Source organism: Prionailurus viverrinus, chromosome C1 (genome assembly GCF_022837055.1).
Source record: "Prionailurus viverrinus isolate Anna chromosome C1, UM_Priviv_1.0, whole genome shotgun sequence".
NCBI classification, from domain to species: domain Eukaryota; kingdom Metazoa; phylum Chordata; class Mammalia; order Carnivora; family Felidae; genus Prionailurus; species Prionailurus viverrinus.
In genome coordinates this window covers 67,469,101-67,489,238 of record NC_062568.1, presented here as the reverse complement: position 1 = coordinate 67,489,238, position 20,138 = coordinate 67,469,101, and the positions used below count along the sequence as shown (strand labels likewise).

The window sequence follows — 20,138 nt, the reverse complement described above, 5'->3', positions numbered from 1 at the left end:
ATATCCAAAGAGTTTAGTAAAGTAAATATTGTTGTTTTTTAGAAAAGCAAATGATAAAACACTTTGCGTTTGTGTAACTACTTATAAAATCAAATTTTTAGGGAAATAATTCTTAAAATCAGGAAAAAATTTTTTTTCCAGTCAGCTCCTTAAAAAAGTTAAGAAACCAAATATGCATTTTTCAATGTAAATAAGAAAAATATATCTTGAATTTTCATGAGTTTGTTAACAAATTGTTACTGATGGTGCTAAACATTACATTTTAATTAAAAAATGCAATTTGGGGCGCCTGGGTGGCTCAGTCGGTTGGGCGGCCGACTTCGGCTCAGGTCATGATTTCACGGTCCGTGAGTTCGAGCCCCGTGTCGGGCTCTGTGCTGACAGCTCAGAGCCTGGAGCCTGTTTCAGATTCTGTGTCTCCCTCTCTCTGACCCTCCCCGTTCATGCTCTGTCTCTCTCTGTCTAAAAAATAAATAAACGTTAAAAAAAAATTTTTTTTTTAAATAAAAAATGCAATTTGAAGACAGTAATACATATTTTTGGGATACATACACTGATGATTTTTTTCATTTCAAAATAAATTTTGCATTTCAAAAAATGCATACTTCAAAATTAGATTTTTTAAAAAAGATTTTATTTAATTTGTTTTTTTAATTTTATTTTTTTAATGTACATCCAAGTTAGCTAGCATATAGTGCAACAATGATTTCAGGAGTAGATTCCTTAATGCCCCCAAAAGAGATATTTTATATTTGAGTCTCTGAAAATATTTTTTCATCCATTTAGCCAATGTACTTGAAAAGAAAGATGTTTCTTGTCTATAAGTAATACTATACTTAGCAGACAGAAGTACTTAATGATTATGTTTGTATTACCTAAAACAAGAGATTGAAAAAAGTAATGAACTGGATGTAACTTCACTAGAGAACTTACTACAATTAAAAAAAAAAAACAGTGGTAGTCTTTACATATAGTGATACAGTTAGGAGGTATTCAGTTTTTAACTGAGTGATTGCAATGGGATTTCTTCTAATAACATGATGGTTAACATTTTTAATACCATATTCAAATAACTGACTCTATTGCTGAATGAACATAAAAATGATAAATTCCTTCTCTTTCTTTTAAATCAAGAATAGAAATAGAATATCATTGTTTTAAAATGGGAGACATGTATCATGATTATTATTACAAGAAGTTTTTGGTGGCATGCCTCAAGAACTAGAAGTCTTAAGTTTTTGGATATTATTTATTGCAAAAGACAGAAGAGATAGAAAAGATACTTAACGTACACACAAGAAATGCACCTGGAAGAGCAAATTCCAAAATGTTACTGGCAGTTACCTTTGTTAACTGTTAATGGGAGAAGAGTGGGATTGGTTGGAGGGAGAAAGAGTGCAGGTGAGGGGGCACTCTCATTTTTTAGTTTATATTCTTCTGGCTTGCTTGAATTTATACTAGTGAGAAAGTTGGTCTCACAACTTTGATTTCAAAACTTGTTGAAAGTACAGAAATCAAAACAGTGTGGTACTGGCATAAAGACACACATGTATTAATAGAATAGAGAAAAGAACCCAGAAGTAAACCCTAGATATAGTCCAATGATTTTCCACAAGGGTGCCAAGACCATTCAATGGGAAAAGAACAATCTTTTCAACATTAATGTTGGGAAAACTGCATATCCACATGCAGAAGAATGCAACTGGGCTCTTCTTTATACCATTTACAAAAATTAACTGAAAGTGAATCAAAGACCAAACACAAGAGCTAAAATTATAAAACTCTTAGAAGAAAACATAGGGGAAATGTTTCATGACATTGAATGTGGCAATGATTTCTTGGATATGACACCAAAAACACAGGCAACAAAATAAGAATGGATAGACTCTTAAATATGGAGAACAACAGAGGGTTACTGGAGGGGTTGTGGGAGGGGTGATGGGATAAATGGGTAAAGGGCATTAAGGAATCTAGTCCTGAAATCATTGTTGCACTATATGCTAACTAACTTGGATGTAAATTAAAAAAATAAATTAAAAGAATGGATATATTGGATTTAATCAGAATTAAAAACTTTGTGCATCCAAGGACATCAACAGAGTGAAAAGGCACCCCATGGAGTAGGAGAAAGTATTTGCAAAGTATGTATCTGATAAGGGAGTAATATCCAGAATATATAAAGAACTCCTACAACTCAACAACAAAGAATAAACACTCCAATTAAAAAACAGGTAAAGGGGGGGCGCCTGGGTGGCTCAGTCGGTTAAGCTGCCGACTTCGGCTCAGGTCATGATCTCACAGTCTGTGAGTTCGAGCCCCGCGTCGGGCTCTGTGCTGACAGCTCAGAGCCTGGAGCCTGTTTCAGATTCTGTGTCTCCCTCTCTCTGACCCTCCCCCATTCATGCTCTGTCTCTCTCTGTCTAAAAAATAAATAAACGTTAAAAAAAAAATTAAAAAAAAAAACAGGTAAAGGACTTGAATAGACATTTCTCCAAAGAAGATATACAGATGCCAATAAGCACATGAAAAGACACTCAACATTACTAATCATTAGGGAAGTGCAAGTTGAAACCACAATGAGATACCATTTCATACCCATCAGGATGGCTATTATACAAAAACAAAATAACAGATGATGGCTAAGACCTGGAGGAATTGGAACCCTTGTGCACTGCTTGTGGGAATGTAAAATGGTGCTGCTGATATGGAAACCAGTATGTTCCTCAAAAAATTAAAAATAGAATTATCGTATCATCCAGAAATTCCACTTCTGGGTATATGACCCAAAAGAATTGAAAGCAGGGACTCTAAAGATATTTGTACATTCATGTTTATAGCAGCATTATTCACAATAGCTAAAAGGTGGAAGTATCTCATGTCTATTGTATGAATGGGTGAACAAAATGTGACACATACATATTATGGAATATTATTCAGCCTCAAAAAGGAAGGAAATTCTGACACATATTAAAATTCTGACACATCGATTAACCTGGAGGACATTGGACTAAGTGAAATAAGCGAGGCACAATAAGATGACTGCTACGTGATTCCACTTACAAGTTAACTTTAGTCAACCTCATAGACAGAAAGTAGAATGATGGTTCCCCAAAGCTGGGGGCAAGGGGAAATGGGGAGTGGTTATTTAACGCACACAGAATTTCAGTTTGGAAAGATGCAAAAATTTAGGGAGATGGATGGTGGTGATGATTGTGCACTATTAAAACTGTACTTAATGCTGTTGAACTATACACTTAAAAATGGTTATAATGATAAATTTTATGTTTTATCACAATAAAAAATTAACTGCAAATGTATTGAGAGGGTGTGGGGGTTGCAGGAAAATAGCAGAGCTGTAAAATTGCTTGGAAATAATGCAGATTTAAATCTAGCAGAAAATGAGATATTGTAGGATTTCTTACTATTGGTAAAATTCACAAAATTGAATGTAATTTGGATTATTATTATTATTTATTTTTTAATGTTTATTTATTTTTGGAGAGAGAGAGAGACAGAGTGAGAGCAGGGGAGGGGCAGAAAGAGAGGGAAACACAGAATCTGAAGCAGGCTCCAGGCTCTGAGCTGTCAGCACAGGGCCTGATGCAGGGCTCGAACCCACAAACTGCGAGATCATGACCTGAGCCGAAGTTGGACGCTTAACCAACTGAGCCACCCAGGCGCCCCTGGATTATTTTGTACTAAATATTCCATGGCTGATTGATTTAAAATTTAGATACGCATGCATTTAGACAATTATCCATGGTAACTCTGGAACTCAAGATTTATAGTCATGCCCTATCTGGAAGTAAAGTGTCCAGGCCTGAAAATATTTTGTAACAGGAAGAAAATAACATTCTGTTATTCAGAAATAAGGGTCTATTTTTCTTTCCCTCTCTATTCCACAAAGTGTTAAAAAGTCCAATACCAGGAGCAGTTGCCCGATAACAAAAGAAGTAAGTAATTTGTAGCAGGTGGTTCTAATTGTGCCCATCGAATCTGTGGCTCAATTGTGCAGAAGAGTGGAAAATCAATTAGCAACTACAAGGTTGGGCACTGGTGAGTGACAGGAGTGTCTTAACTCAAACAAGAAATCAGTAATGGAAGAAAATGATTATCCAGGCTGCTAGTGGACACTTCTGGATTTGAGGAGACTTTCCATCTGCTGCCCAACCTTCTCAGACAAAAGATGCTGTTGAAAAATGTTGTGGTGCATTGTCACTCAAAGAGTAGGGTATAGTGTGAGGCTTTGTTTCTTACCTGATGGAATCTGAATGAATAACAGTTAAGAGCATGGGCCCCTTCCTTTCCTCAACTTGCATGTCCTGTGTTGGAGTCACTGCTTTGGATATAGACATGTTTGCAGGGCCGTGTACATGTGTGGTAACTGTCTAGGAGAGATGCCTCACTGGGGCTAATGGTAGCAATGCAGGATCTTGACTGTTCATTGAGTAGCATTCTGGCACAAAGTCACCTGAGTGGGCCTACAAGGTTGTGGATAGAATGTTGTGGAGTTAGACCATACAGTAGTCAATTAATATTGACTACTGAATATAGTTTATCAAAGAAACAAATTATTTATAACACCTTCTTGTATCTAGTTTTGGGGGAAATGAAACCAAGTAGATTTTTTTCCAGACACTTTATTTGTATGAGATCTCCAGGATTCTTAGAAAATGAAGTATCTGGGGGCCCCTGGCTGGCTCAGTTGGTTGAGCATCCCACTCTTGATTTTGGCTCAGGTCATGATCTTAGGGTTATGGGATGGAGCCCTGCCTTGGGCTCTGTGCACAGAGTATGGAGCCTGCTTAAGATTTAAGATTCTCTCTCTCCCTCTGCCCCTCTCCCCTGCTTTCGCGCGCTCTCTCTCTCTCTCAAAAAAAAAAAAAAAAAAAAAAAGGAAGGGAAGGGAAGGGAAGGGAAGGAAAGGAAAGGAAAGGAAAGGAAAGGAAAGGAAAGGAAAGGAAAGGAAAGGAAAGGAAGCATTTGAACGTTAACAGATTTCTGCCCTACTTGGGTCACTATGGCATTATAGGTTATCTGTAATGTCACTTTGAATTTATCCATTTAGTGTGTTCTTCCATCTTCTTCACTATGTTTCTATATTCTACCTCTTTAGTTGCTGGCCTGCAAATGGCACCAGGACAATAATAACATGCCTTTTATTTCTTTTGTACAGCATGCCAGTGTTTAATATGGTGCCTCTCACAATATAGATATTTAATAAATAATTTTCTAATAAATGCTTGACTATTGCTTTTTTTGCATTGTCTAGATAGCATTTGAAAAGTAATTAGCACAGTGCCAGGTATGTGACAGGTATTCAATGAATATTACACACAAAAAAAAAGGAAAGAAAGAATAAGACATAAGAAACAGGTGGAACAATTAGACAATTTTCTTTAGTGAAAAACATAATTATGTTATAATTAACAAAAGAGCATAGATAGCTTCACTGATCAGGCTCCTGAATAAAGTCCAGTGTTGGCTCACTTACTGGAGGACCTTTACCCCAAGGTGCTTTTGAAATCTTTTGGGTGGGTGAGCAAGTTGAGGATAAAGGCTTCTTTCTGCCTGCCAGCTATTCTGGGAAGGAGGAAGGTAGAACTAAAAACAACACTGGGATACATCAAGGGTGGTACTACTGCTGAAGGAAGGGACTCCTGAGCACAAAATGTTTTGCCAGGCAATTTATTTTGAAACTGCTGTCAATCCAGTCATTGTGTGTGTGTGTGTGTGTGTGTGTGTGTGTGTGCACGTGTGTGTGTGTGGGTGTGGGTGTGTGTGTCGGCATGTGCATGCACACGCATTCTGTGCATGGTTTGGAGGAAAGACTGGGAAAGAAAATAAGAGGAAACGGGAAATACTAGTGGCTTTGCATGTTGACTTCCTCTGTGGGGAGAGCAGAGAAAGCACATAATTCCTCCTACAGGTTAGACCTATGTGGTAAGAGTCTCTAGGTAAGACTATAGTATCAATTGTCTTGTTTCTGGTCTTCGGTGTATATATATATATTTTAATTTTTTTTCCTTTTTTTCAACGTTTTTATTTTATTTTTGGGACAGAGAGAGACAGAGCATGAATGGGGGAGGGGCAGAGAGAGAGGGAGACACAGAATCGGAAACAGGCTCCAGGCTCTGAGCCGCGGGGCTCGAACTCACGGACCGTGAGATCGTGACCTGAGCCGAAGTCGGCCGCTCAACCAACTGAGCCACCCAGGCGCCCCGGGTGTATATTTTTAAAGGCAATAGCCTCAGTAAAAAAGCAAATGACTAGCTTTGCAGGTATAGTTTCCCAAGCAACCACAGAAGGGTTCTACCTTGTTTCTGTCTTCAGTTTGGAGGAGTCATTTTTCCCAGCCCTCATTGTTCTCCTGGCATTGATAGTGACACTGAGGTCACTTCCGCTGTTGGTACTTTTATTCCCTATTACAAATCTATAGCATATTGCAAATTCTGTGGAGTGTCAAAAGGGCAGTTTCTCTGTTACTATGGAGAAGACACCTGTGAACAGAGAAGTCTATATCTAAACAAATATAGAGCTAAGAAGCAATGGGGAAGCATTTGAAAATACTCCACAGTTTAGCTATACTTACTTTTGTTCTTCAAAATAACCTCACATAACTCACACACATTACATTAAAAACGTAGTTTTTAAATAACATATTTCTTTTCCATTACATGCATTTAGATAAAATCTGTCTGAATATATATTCAAAACTAAATAATTAATAAATCTTTATGGAAAGTAAAAGTCATCTTAAATTTTACTCGGTTACTCAAAAATTGATTTAGGAATAACATTGTGTGATTTAAATTCATCTCAATCAATAGTTTAAATAATTTAATATTCTACTGTACAGTTTAGATTTTGACAAGTTACTGATTATGGCTAGATTTTATCATCCCAGGAGCCCTTCTGTCAAAAAAGTACAGTCATGTCTCTGATAGAAAATTTCTATCTTACCTGTTTGTAATGGTTACAAGTGCAGGAGGACAGTAATAACCACTGGAGGCATGGTCAAAGCTTCGAAGGACAGTGTCAATTTTGTAACAGAATCTACCATGTCTCTCCCATCCCTTCAAAAAGGAAATAGAAAATTAAAGACATAAATGATTTAAACGGCAAAATAGTGTTTTTGTGTATTCTTATTTACTACTTGTACATAACTTCCTTCTCTGACCCACTCAAAACTCAAAACTTGAGTTTCTGTCTTGAAATCTTCGTATTCTACCTGGTAATGCCATTAGCTACAGCCACTTCTATATTTATTTAATTAATTATTAAAACCTGAAAGTTTTAATTAACTTGAAATCTTAAAATCTAAAATGAAATAAAGGAGCACTCACTCAAGATCTCTTTCTCTCTCTCTGTTCAGACTTACAGAGTTTCATACAAATGCTTCCTACAGGATGGTAGAAACCAAGACTGTTGGGTTTGAAGGCAGAAGGCATAGGTTTGAGTACTGGCTCTACTAGTGTGCAACTTTATATAATCTCTACATGTCTTAATTTTCTCCTCTGTAAAATGAAGATAATAATAGTGTCCATGGAGTTGTTCTGAGAATCAAAGGGAGACAATGCAGGCAGAGGCCTTAAATAGAGCCAGGAACTCAATATGAGCAAAGAGGACATATGTATCTAGATAATAGTGTATACATCTTTTCAACTTTGTTTCATATTGCTTATTTCATGTTATCCCACTGAGATTCACTGAGGTTAGAGACCTAGATGAAGTCACAAACTAGTGGACAAGCTGGTCTGGAACCCAATTCTGGTGTAATCCGGGATGGTCTTGGATAGATCATAAGGTTTCCAAATAGAGACTGGCTAAATAAATGTATACAATATATAAATATATATTATATAAATATATATATTACATATACATTTATATATTATATATACACACATAAATATATATGTATGTATTTATATATGTATATATATACACACATATATATGCATACACATAAATATATACATATATATGTATATTTATGTATGTATATATTTATATGTATATATACAATATGTTGTATGTATATTTTAAATATAAATAATACAAACATATATAAATATATGCATATATATATACAAGAAAAAATATATATTTGTAAAAATTATTCCTAAACCAACTGGCTAGCCTTTGAGACAGAAAGAAAGCAAGCTTTGGCACTTAGACAAAAATGATAAATGTGTAGTTCCATACCTCCGCCCCGAGAGCATTGAAGGGTATCTCTGTTCTTTAAAATCATATAGTACAGGAGACATGTATTCATTAGTCTTCTATATTTTCACTGAGTTATTTTAGTCCCTTTTCTTTCAATATTATAAAATCACATCACTTACATCTATCTATTTTTATGTATTTGCCAGTTTTAAAATACACTTTATTCTGTGTCTGTGTCATGCCAATACTTGCCAGATTTTGATCAGATATAAAATGACTTCTGCTATATTTCTTAGAAAAGGTCTCTGTCTTGCAGTAAATTAAAGAAAACCTTATTTTAGAACTCAGTTATTTTTTTCAAAACATATTATTAAATGAGGTGTGGATCACAGGAGTTCCACATCCAGCCAGCCACAATGTGCTCTGAACTCACTCCCTGATCTTCTCCCCATAACCTCATCTGTGTGAGTAATTGACAGCTCCAGCCAGAACCCCCGGAACACTCCAGATGGGGTGGGAGGTTAGACTGCTTTTGTATTTGGAAGGACAGGCGGAGGAAGGCTGACAATTTGACCTTTCTAACAATGTATTCCTTCTTCATTAGTAGTTTTCAGATCACAGGCTGCTTAGTAAAACCAAAAAGCTGAGAACTGAACAGACTCTAGGAAAGGGGGTGGGGGATGTGGCATAGTAATAACCAGAAAAACAAAGGCTCCTTACTACAAGCCTTTGTCCACACAATGAGAGTGGGAAGAATAATTGATTGTATCTGTGAATATCTTTTGTACATGAGGTGCCATTTCATTTTAAATGAAATGATGATGATGACAGTACTGAAACAATTGCTCATATTATACAATCCCCAAAAAATGACTCAGAGCGGGGGGTGGGTTTTTTTTTTTTTTGCTTTGAAATTATCAAGAAAATTTTCTTCCTCATGTAGTGCTTTTTACTCCTGTGACTTATTCATTCCATAACTGAAGGCTACAGCCATCACTCATTTTGCCCATTCCCCACCCCCTCTGCTAGACAACCATCAGTTTGTTCTCTGTGTTTATAGGTCTGATTCTGCTTTTTGTTTATTAATTTACTCTTTTAGATTCTACATATAAGTGAAATCATATGGTATTTGTCTTTCTCAGGCTTATTTCACTTAGCATCATACCCTCTAGGTCCATTCATGTTATTGTAAATGGCACGATCTCATCCTTTTTTATGGTTGTATAATGTGTGTGTGTGTGTACAACACATCTTCCTTATCCATTCATCTATTGATAGACACTTAGGTTGCTTCCATATCTTGGCTATTGTAAATAATGTTGCAATAAACATAGAAACATATCCTTTCAAATTAGCATTTTTGCTTTCTTTGGGTAAATATACCAGTATTGGAATTACTGGATCATGTGGTGTTCCTATTTTTAATTTTTGAGGAACCCCCATACTGTCTTCCACAGTGGCTGTACCAATTTACATTCCCACTAAGAGTGCATGGGTTCATGAGGGCTCCTTTTTTTCCCCACATCCCCACGAACACTGGTTATTTCTTGTGTTATTGATATTAGCCATTCTGACAGGTGAAGGTGATACCTCATTGTGGTTTTGATATGCACTTCCCTGATAATGAGTGATGCTACACATCTTTTCATGTATCTGTTGGCCATCTGTATGTCTTTTTTGGAAAAAATGTCTATTCAGGTCCTCTGCCCATTTTTAATCAGATTATTTGGAGGCCTTTTTTTGGGTTTTTTGGGTGTTTTTTTGGTGTTTACTTGTATACATTCTTTATATATCTTGGATATTAACTCCTTATTGGATGTACCATTTCCAAATATCTTTTCCCACTCAGTAGGTTGCTTTTTTGTTTTTTTGATGTTTTTTTTTCACTGTGGAAAAGGTTTTTATTTTGATGTAGTCTTAATAGTTTATTTCTGATTTTGTTTCCCTTGCCTTAAAAGACATATCTAGAAAAATGTTTCGACTGCTGATGTCAGAGAAATTACTGCTTTTGTTCTCTTCTACTATTTTTATGATTTCAGGTCTCATATGTAGCTCATTAATCCATTTTAAATTTATTTTTGTGCATGGTGTGAGAAATATTTTGTAAGTTGATTTTACACATACAGACTGTTTAGAGAAGTGCAGTGAAGCAGTGGGCTAAAGGAAAGGAAACTTTTGAAACCACATTCACAGATTGATTCATAAAGAACTTAATGAGAGTTTCACCATAAAGTTAGAGAACGAGATCTGAACTCCAGTTTTACTCTGAACCTTAAATACTAGTAATGCTGGCCAGAAAAGGGAAGCTGTGTACAAAAGTTTGAATAGAACATCAGTTCTGTTTTTGCTGTGTAAGGAGTTAATTTCCTTTTCAACACAAATACAACATGTTGAGTTGCTTTGAAAACCACAATAAGACAAATATTTTTTTTCAATATTTCTGGTCAGCTATAGATCAGTGATCAGCTCTAACTTCAAGAACTGTAATCATTAGATAAAATGTTTGGTAGTATGTCAGCTATGGCATAGGTATTGTTGACCTAAAGTAGGAAGAGTAATTCATATGTTTACACTGATTACTGAATAAAATGCAGTTTCTTGGAAAGATGGGTCATTGCCTCATCGAAACATAAATACCTGGATTAGAAGAGAAAATATTTAAGAATTGCATAAAAATCCAGGTTCGGGAAATTTTTGAGATGCATACAAATATCCAATATTTAAATTTAATTGTTTAGTGTGTGTGTGTGTGTGTGTGTGAGAGAGAGAGAGAGAGAGAGAGAGAGAGAGAGAGAGGCAGGGAATGAATGTGTTGAGAACTTTACTCAAGGATACTGAATGTATTTGAAGAAATTTAAAACATAACCTTCTACCTTTTAATTTTAAACCTGAAGTGTTTGTATTTTTTATTACTTTAAGTACTGAGAATAATTATGTTAAGTACCAAAAATAATTTATTACTTAAAATATTAAAGTATTTTTATTATCTCTTTCCCAACTAATAAATATATTGCAAACATGCACCTCTCACCATTATTGTATTCTATTCAAATATTTAAGTTTAAGATGAGTGAAAAGGAAGTCAGGAGTCTGAGTGAAGAAGTTCACTCTCCATCAAAGGAATGCATTTTTTTTTCACTCTGACAGTCCTCACTGGGAGACTATGAAAACCACCTGTGAGATGGGGCATCACATGACAGTCATTGTTTGTACAGATGGGATAACAGGACCTTTATATTTTTTACTTCAAAAGAAAAGTAGTTTAGGTTGAAGAGGATGGCAAGACAACAATCCTTTGCAGGGCTGTAAACCCTTCGTATGCTCCCAGCTGATAACTGCTTGGTTTGTTAAAAGTAGCCCACAGTCAAAAAAAAAAAAAAAAAAAAAAAGGGAGGGAAGGAAAGAAAGAAAAGTGATAGGGAGGGAGGGGAAAGAGAGGGAGGAGGGAGCAAAAGTAGGTATGAGAGGGAGACATTGTTTAAATTGCTGTTGCATAAATTATTCTAGCTATGCATTCAATACACCTAAATGCAATGTTAACAGCACTTACCTTTTGACAGCCTGATTCAGTGTCAGAAAGGACATGGCCTGCTTTCTTACAAACGTAAAAAAATGTTTCTTCACAATTTTTAACTTTCCAGTGCCCCTCCTAAGGGGAAACATGTTACAAGATGGATGAATTAACTTCATTATTGATGCTGATAGGCAACATCAGTTATTTTCTTTTTTTTAAATATAATTTATTGTCAAATTTGTTTCCATACAACACCCAGTGCTCATCCCAACAGGTGCCCTCCTCAATGCCCATCACCCACTTTCCCCTCTCCCCCACCCCCCATCAACCCTCAGTTTGTTCTCAATATTTAGGAGTCTCTTATGGTTTGCCTCCCTCCCTCTCTGTAACTTTTTTCTTCCCCCTTCCACTCCCCCATGGTCTTCTGTTAAGTTTCTCAGTATCCACATATGAGTGAAAACATATGGTATCTGTCTTTCTCTGCCTGACTTATTTCATTTAGCATAATATCCTCCAGTTCTATCCATGTTGCTGTAAATGGCCAGATTTCATTCTTTCTCATTGCCAAGTAGTATTCCATTGTATATATAAACCACATCTTCTTTATCCATTCATCAGTTGATGGACATTTAGCCTCTTTCCATAATTTGGCTATTGTTGAAAGTGCTGCTATAAACATTGGGGTACATGTGCCCCTATGCATCAGCACTCCTGTATCCCTTGGGTGAATGCCTAGTAGCACAATTGCTGGGTCATAGAGTAGATCTATTTTTAATTTTTTGAGGAACCTCCACACTGTTTTCCAGAGCGGCTGCACCAGTTTGCACTCCCACCAACAGTGCAAGAGGGTTCCCGTTTCTCCACATCCTTGCCAGCATCTATACTCTCCTGATTTATTCATTTTAGTCACTCTGACTGGCATGAGGTGGTATCTCAGTGTGGTTTTGATTTGTATTTCCCTGACAAGGAGTAATGTTGAGCATCTTTTCATGTGTCTGTTGGACATCTGTATGTCTTCTTTAGAGAAGTGTCTATTCATGTCTTCTACCCATTTCTTCACTGGATTGTTTCAGTTATTTAAATAAAAAATATGATTAATAATAAGTGTTTCAGTATGGGGTAATGAGTCAGGACCTTGTGTTGTCACTAGAAGAGTTGATACTTTCTCTACATGAGAGTGGGAGGCCCTGCTCTCTCCAGCATGTGAACAATTACAAGATGCGCAATCCCAGAGCGGTGGATAGGAGGGGAGGGACCATTAATGTTTCTTGATAGTGTGCCAGGCTTAATATTGTGTGATTTTCATGTATAATTTCAACATTTCTGTGAGGTAGGCATTATCATTCCTATTTTAAAGGTTAGGTTTAATACTTTGCGCAAAGTTTTATAGTCAGTAAAACTGGAAACTAGGATTTAATACCAGGCTCAGCCTAGATTTACATTAAGCTGCTCTCAATTTTTCTTTTAAAAAGATGGGTTAGAGCAGGGATTCTCAATCTTTACTGTGCACCAGAATTATTTGAAAGGATTACTAAAGTGCAGATGATGGGGCCTCATGATCAGGTCAGGTAGGACACAAGAATTTGCATTTCTGACAAGGTTTCAATTGATTGATGCTGCTGGTCTGGGGACCACACTTTGGAAACTATCCTCGTGACCAAGTGAGACTGCTGCTTCCTTTCTTCAACCACTTCTAAATATTAAGTGGAATGTTTGCTACTTACATATATAAACCTAATGCTGGGGAAATGCCTGGAAACTACCATGAATCACCCGAGATAATACCCTAGATAGATGAACTTTGTGCTCAAGCCATAATGTCCTTCTTTATCACTAAGTTTCCAAAGCCCCACCCCATTTCTTCTTTATATGACAGGTGGATACTTTCACGTCTTCTAGTTCTGCAGATAGCTGCTCTAACAACCTACATTAATAATGAAATACAATAACTGCTAACAGATTAAAATTTTATCCTCCCAAAGGATTTGTTAACACAAATCAGACCTTTAGGCTAAAACCACACAATTCAAATTTTAGGTGGTATCTCAGGCATTCAGGTTTTTAGGGGAATATACATACTGGGTAGGAGGCTGACACCTTCATCTTACAGAGCAGCCCTATAGCCCACCATCATGGAGTCTTCTAGCAAGCCATCCAGTTAAAGGATACTGTTAGGCCTACTGTATTTGCTTAATAACAATTGGATGGATGGATGAATGGAGAAAGTTTCCTAGGCTCTCACATTCAAATTAGGCATCAACCATGCTTAGGTAACTTGTTAATTACAATAATCATATTCATGTTGAGTTCTACTTCATGGGAATGAATGTTACTTTTTATGCATTTACTATTTAAGGAGCCACTAAGCTGCCAGAAAGGAGGACCCAAAGTATCACACTTACAGCAGCATTGTCCTGACACATCCTATAGTATTAATACCTGTTCTTACTCTCTTAAAAATAATTTTTATGTTCAAATGTTGGCTCCTGTTCTGTGAACTTGCTAAGTAAATAACCAATGTCTGTCAAATGTAAAAGGAGAATGTCAGTAGGAAAGGAAGGTCATCTTAATTATCTCAAAACCAATGAACCAATAAAGCGTCAAATATTGTAGAATAAACAGTGATGGCTTTCAGCAGAGTTAGACGCAAGATAAACATTTAGAGAGGTCATTGTTTGTCCCTTTTCAAATGTGACTTGAGAACTACCTTGGCATTTTAATTGTAACTGAGCATATCTATAACAACCTAAAAGAGGAAACAATGAAATGTGCCATCAAAGTAAGTGCTTAGAAATTTTCTATGTTTGGTTGGTGCCATTACTTTGTCCAGCTACTTAAGTAACATTTAATTAACTGCACTTGACATGGTGTCCTCCTGGTGGTAAGAAAGAGTGAGAATGCCTACCAAATCCTAATGACTTAAAACTCAGCCAGTGAGTTTAGTAACTATCTGATCAAAGAGATTAAGTCTACTTTAAACATATAATAAACCCTTCAAATGACTTTGGATTAAATCAGATGTTTTAGATAAATGAGAGATTAGGGCATAGAAATAAGTGTGATGTTAAGGCCACTGGGACCATGACATTCTTGTGAGGAAAAGAGCAAAATTTTCCATTGATTCACAGTTTTCAATGAGGTTACGAACATTGTAGAAATCCTTTTATGTTAATAGGATAATGGAGCTTAAAAATCATCAGTCTCGGGGCGCCTGGGTGGCTCAGTCGGTTGAGCGTCCGACTTCGGCTCAGGTCACGATCTCACCGTTCGTGGGTTCGAGCCCCGCATCGGGCTCTGGGCTGATGGCTCAGAACCTGGATCCTGCTTCCGATCCTGTGTCTCCCTCTCTCTCTGCCCCTCCCCCATTCATGCTCTGTCTCTCTCTGTCTCAAAAATAAATAAACATTAAAAAAATTAAAAAAAAAATCATCAGTCTCTAGAGTAATTTCCTGACACCTCAGATCTTCCCCTTACATCTTCACCATGGTGGTCAATGGCACCATCATCCACAAACATGGTGGTTGCTCAAGCCAAAAACCTATTCCTCTCTCACCCCACATCTACTAGCAACAATTCCTATCCTCCAAGGGATCTTTGAATTTCTCTCCTCTCTCTATATTCACTACCCCAATTCAACACTGAAGTAGCCCCCAAACTGGTTTCTCTGCTTCCATTTTCTGTCTTTCTCTAAGCTACTCTCTATGTAGCAGCCACAGTTATTTTTTAAAATCTAAATCAGGGGGCACCTGGGTGGCTCAGTTGGTTGAGCTTCTGACTTTGGCTCAGGTCATGGTTTGCGTGTTTGAGCCACAATAAAATAAAATAAAATAAAGTAAAGTAAAATAAAATAAAATAAAATAAAATAAAATAAAATAAAATAAAATAAAATAAAATAAAATAAAATAAAATGTAAATCAAACAATGCCCTTCATCTCCTTGAAGTCCTTTTGTCATTCTATACCAGGACTAAAAGCTTCACATTTTTGCATTCTTCCTGCCCCCTCTCCTAGGATCCCCTCAAGCCACACTGGTCTCCTTTTTGATTATTAAACATGGCAAGCCTTGGCCGGCCTTTGAGCTTTTACACTAGCAGCTGTCCCCTGGCTGGAATGTTCTTCCCCTGCTCCTCCAGAGGTTGTTTTTTTGTTTTTTTGTTTTTTTTTTTTAAGTTCTAGCTTAAACATCACCTCTTTGGAGAGCTTCCCCTGACCATTCTGTATGAAGTAGCAGCCCCAACCCAGGTTGTTCACCATCACATCACCTATCTCCTCAAAGCTATGATCGCAACTATAATTACCATGTTTCTCCTGTGTGTGCATGTTTACTGCCTAGCGTAGAAGCCCCAGGAGGAGTAGGGACTGTGCCTTGGTCTCTGCCACAGCCCAAGTCCCTGATGCAGGTGGCCCTCAATACAAATCCAGCAAAGTGAGCACTAAACAAACAAATCAACTTACAGATTGCTCTGCTGAGACACATAGTTGGCTTCTATTTGGAAGAATTTGGGGCTCAAGTGCGTGCCAATTAGTAAAGGTGACTGAAGAGCCATTGGACCATTCAAAGGAAACTGGAATTTTATTGCTGCTCAAACCAATCCATGTTTCTGATGCATTTTCTGTAAGAGAGAAATGTAAACTACAGGAATCCTATTAATGCAAAGGAGATAATGCACCAGGCCTGTTATAAATGATTTCTTCTTTATTTTTTCATGTGATAAAACCTTTTAAGTCTCAGTATAAAATATCTACTTAAACCTGTTCCCCCTATACTATCCCATCTGCTTGACTCAGACCTTGTAAGTGGGGCAGAGTATGAGCTAAAGCCAATGCAAGGACAAAGCTTAAAAGCAAGTCAGATTGCTGGGACTCTAATTAGTTCCTGCTACTGTATGAAAAGTACATTTTATCAGTATGGTTTTGCTTTTGCCTAGTTAAAGGAAAAATAGGAAGGTCAATTGGATTAGGAAAAGGACTTTTAAAAGAAAAATCTTTACAATATATTTTTTCTTGACTTTTCTCTCTCTCTCTCTCTCTCTCTTTTTTTTTTTTTTTTTTTGCCATGGGAAAAAGAGGAGCAGAAACTCTTAGAAGCATTAAAATGGGAGCAATGGGGTTGCCAGAAAAGTAAATAAAGTTTGACAGCCCAGGTAAGGTGAAAAGACCCTAGGAGGCTGAGAGAAAGGTTCAAGTGCCCCTATTGAGACAGAGGCAGCCACAGGATTCTTTTAATCTCAAATGCAGCAGGTGAGAAAAAGTGACAGAGAGGATTTTTGTTTTTACTTGAAACTAAAACCTAACTTCCAAAAGGTCACCAGTGTAGACTCTGGAGATTTTTTTTTTCATTAAAAAAAAAATCTAACTCAGTGATTTCAATGTTTTTCAGAAGAATTCCATGTCAAATACAAGACACAGGGGGAGGCCTGCTCTGATGCACAGATGGTGGATGCAGGCCCAGGAGCTCAGAATTCCTGAACCATGGCACACAGCTTGAAAACCACCAAACCTTTCACTGGCTACGGTTATTAAAATCCAATTATTTATCTAAGGAATTCCATTACTACTTAGATCACATGACCATAGCACATGACTGCTATCTAGTGGCCATAAAGCTAAATTACAGGTTTAAGTTTCATGTTTTTTTTTTTAATGTTTTTGAAACTTCAGATATATATACCATAAATCATCACTTTTACATAGCTTAACTTCTTTTCAACTCCACTAATAAAGATAGTGACTACATTATATTTCATACCTCTTAGTTCAAAGACATGTGGCACTTACCATCTCCAAGGAGGGTTATAAGAAACTCCACCTGTGCTAATGAGGCAATGTTTATTAATGTGCTGTTGTCAGACTGGCAAGAATGCAAAGCTTCCTTCCAGGTCTTTTTTTCTTTCTGAAGTTTATAGCAGTTACGATTATGGGGATTCCAGCCAGGCTCACAGTAGGTAGTGTAATATTTCCAAGCATCTTTTTCTTTTTAAAACAATGAAAAACAATGTCATTTTCCACAATTTTTAACATGTTACTTGTTAGCCTTAATAGAAATTGCCATCAATATATGATTATTTTAAAAATTTGAAAAATAGAGGGGCGCCTGGGTGGCGCAGTCGGTTAAGCGTCCGACTTCAGCCAGGTCACGATCTCGCGGTCCGTGAGTTCGAGCCCCGCGTCAGGCTCTGGGCTGATGGCTCGGAGCCTGGAGCCTGTTTCCAATTCTGTGTCTCCCTCTCTCTCTGCCCCTCCCCCATTCATGCTCTGTCTCTCTCTGTCCCAAAAAATAAACGCTGGAAAAAAAAAAAAATTTGAAAAATAGAGACATATGAAACAATAACATATAAATCATCTACATTTTCAGAGTTGAGAAGGATTCACTATAGGATCTAGATCTAGATTGAATGGATCTCAGTGCTTTATTTTACAGATGAGCTAAGGTACAAAGAGGTAAGGAGACTTGGTGAAGGTCATAAGCCAAAGTGAACTGTCAGGGCTAGATGTAAAATTTAGCAGTCAGAGTTCTGCATTTAGAAAAATTTTTTACACCAAAAATGAGTATTATGACACACAATATAAATGGTATTCTGAAGATTTTATGTACAATATGTAGATATTTATCCTCAGCTGAAAAAAAGCCTGAAATTCTGGTTACTTCCTCCAAAGCAGAGTTGACAAATAGCTTTCACCTTTAGGGTATGTCTTAGTGTCTGTGTTGTCCTTCTGGGTTCATATGGACCCTGGGTTAGACTTACAGAACAGTTCCAGGATGCTTTGGTACTAATAGGGAAAGCAGTGGTATGCATATGAACTTTTGGCTCTCCCTTTCCAGAAGCTTGTCCCCAACCTGGTAATTAGCATTTTTACTTTATTTTATTAACTACAACTGAGTGCCTCCCTTAAGCACTAATTTAGTTAGATATAGCTCCACTGCTATTTGGGAAATGAGACATTGTTTTAAAATTGCTCTGGGATGCTAAGCGCAAATGATATCTAAATATTTAGATATCATCTACCCCAGTGGTTTTCAACCAAGGGGTCATAGAACCCCTTTTGAAATTAAAACCATAAACTTTGCTCTATGGGTAAGATAAAAAGATAAAAGAGAAATTTCTCTGATTGAAGCAGGGTGGAGCCAAGCAAAGAACCTTCAGATCCCAGAAACAGTTTGAAGACACTGGACTAGGTCATTGAAAGAATTTGTTAAACCTGAAGCAACGGCAAAGAATCCAAACTAATTTAGCTTAATTACCCTCATTTGTGGTCTTTGGGCTTCAATTAGTAGAACCTTAGAGTAAATAAAAGAGAAGAAAAGAAGGATGGCAGGAGGGCATAAGAAAGAAACGAGTAAGAGAGGAAGAGATGGAAGGGAAGGACATAAATAGCGATAGCAATTTCAGCATGTTCTTGACATAATGAAAACTCTACATAAAAAAATGGCACAATGCTTCTCCCCACCCCCCCCCCACCATGATTCCACCATTCACTTAGGGTTAGCCACTTAAAGGAAAATGAAAGTTAACGTCTGATTGTAAGGAATAATATTTAAAAATGATAATTCTAGGGGCGCCTGGGTGGCTCAGTTGGTTGAGCGTCCGACATCGGCTCAGGTCACGATCTCGCTCTCAGCGAGTTTGAGCCCCACGTTGGGCTCTGTGCTTCCAACTCAGAGCCTGAAGCCTGTTTCAGATTCTGTGTCTCCCTCTCTCTCTGCCCCTCCCCCACTCATGCTCTGTCTCTCTCTCCCTCTCTCTGCAAAAATAAATAAACATTAAAAAAATTTACAAATAAATAAAAATGATAATTCTCTTTATTTTAAATCTGGAGTTCCTAATTATGCTGGTCATGATTCTTCTAAATATGGTTATGTTTTTATGTCTACTTTCTGAGTTAAGACGTTAACTCCCACAGAAACTAAAAAGAGCCAGGAGACCTTAAAAACAAATAATTGGGCTTTAGGTATTAGATTGTAATTAGGTAGTATTTAAGTCTTAGTTGCACATAAAAGTTTGTATGTTATTTTGAGGAGGATGGTTATAAGAGACTCAGAGTATGGTAGGAGATCAATGAAGTAAAGAGTTTTATAAAACTGTGTTCTAATTTATATTTAATTTCTAAGGTAACCATTATTAAAACTCAAAACTAGACTAGAAAAGGAAGCATATCTTGTTTTTCTAATGCAGAACAACTCAATTAAAGAAATTAGAAGAAATTAAAGAAAAAGCAGCAGAAATTGTCTTCTATGCTTAGGTCCTTTGCTTTGGTTTTTAGTAAAAACCTAAATGCATTTGTTAAATTTGTGGTGCCTTTGGAATAACAGATATTATCTGCTTACATATGTTTATTCATGTAACTATAAAACCCAGCCCTAGCTGCTTAAATTGTGAATTACTAGCAAAAATGTAAATGGATTTGAATACATTGAGATGACAAGTAAGCAACTCATAAAGCCAACTTAAAGTAAA

General features: G+C 36.9%; 1 protein-coding gene across 3 annotated transcripts in view; it reads right to left on the bottom strand.

The window, feature by feature from the left end:
* PLA2R1 (phospholipase A2 receptor 1) overlaps positions 1-20,138 on the bottom strand; it is a 126,603-nt gene that overhangs the window by 65,000 nt on the left and 41,465 nt on the right. For all 3 annotated transcript variants that reach the window (XM_047870178.1, XM_047870176.1, XM_047870177.1), the window contains 4 exons: positions 17,461-17,655; positions 16,138-16,295; positions 11,720-11,818; positions 6,964-7,076 (listed from right to left, as the gene is read on the bottom strand). In XM_047870178.1, coding sequence (XP_047726134.1) covers positions 6,964-7,076; positions 11,720-11,818; positions 16,138-16,295; positions 17,461-17,655 — 565 coding nt within the window. The remainder of the gene's footprint in view (positions 1-6,963; positions 7,077-11,719; positions 11,819-16,137; positions 16,296-17,460; positions 17,656-20,138) is intronic.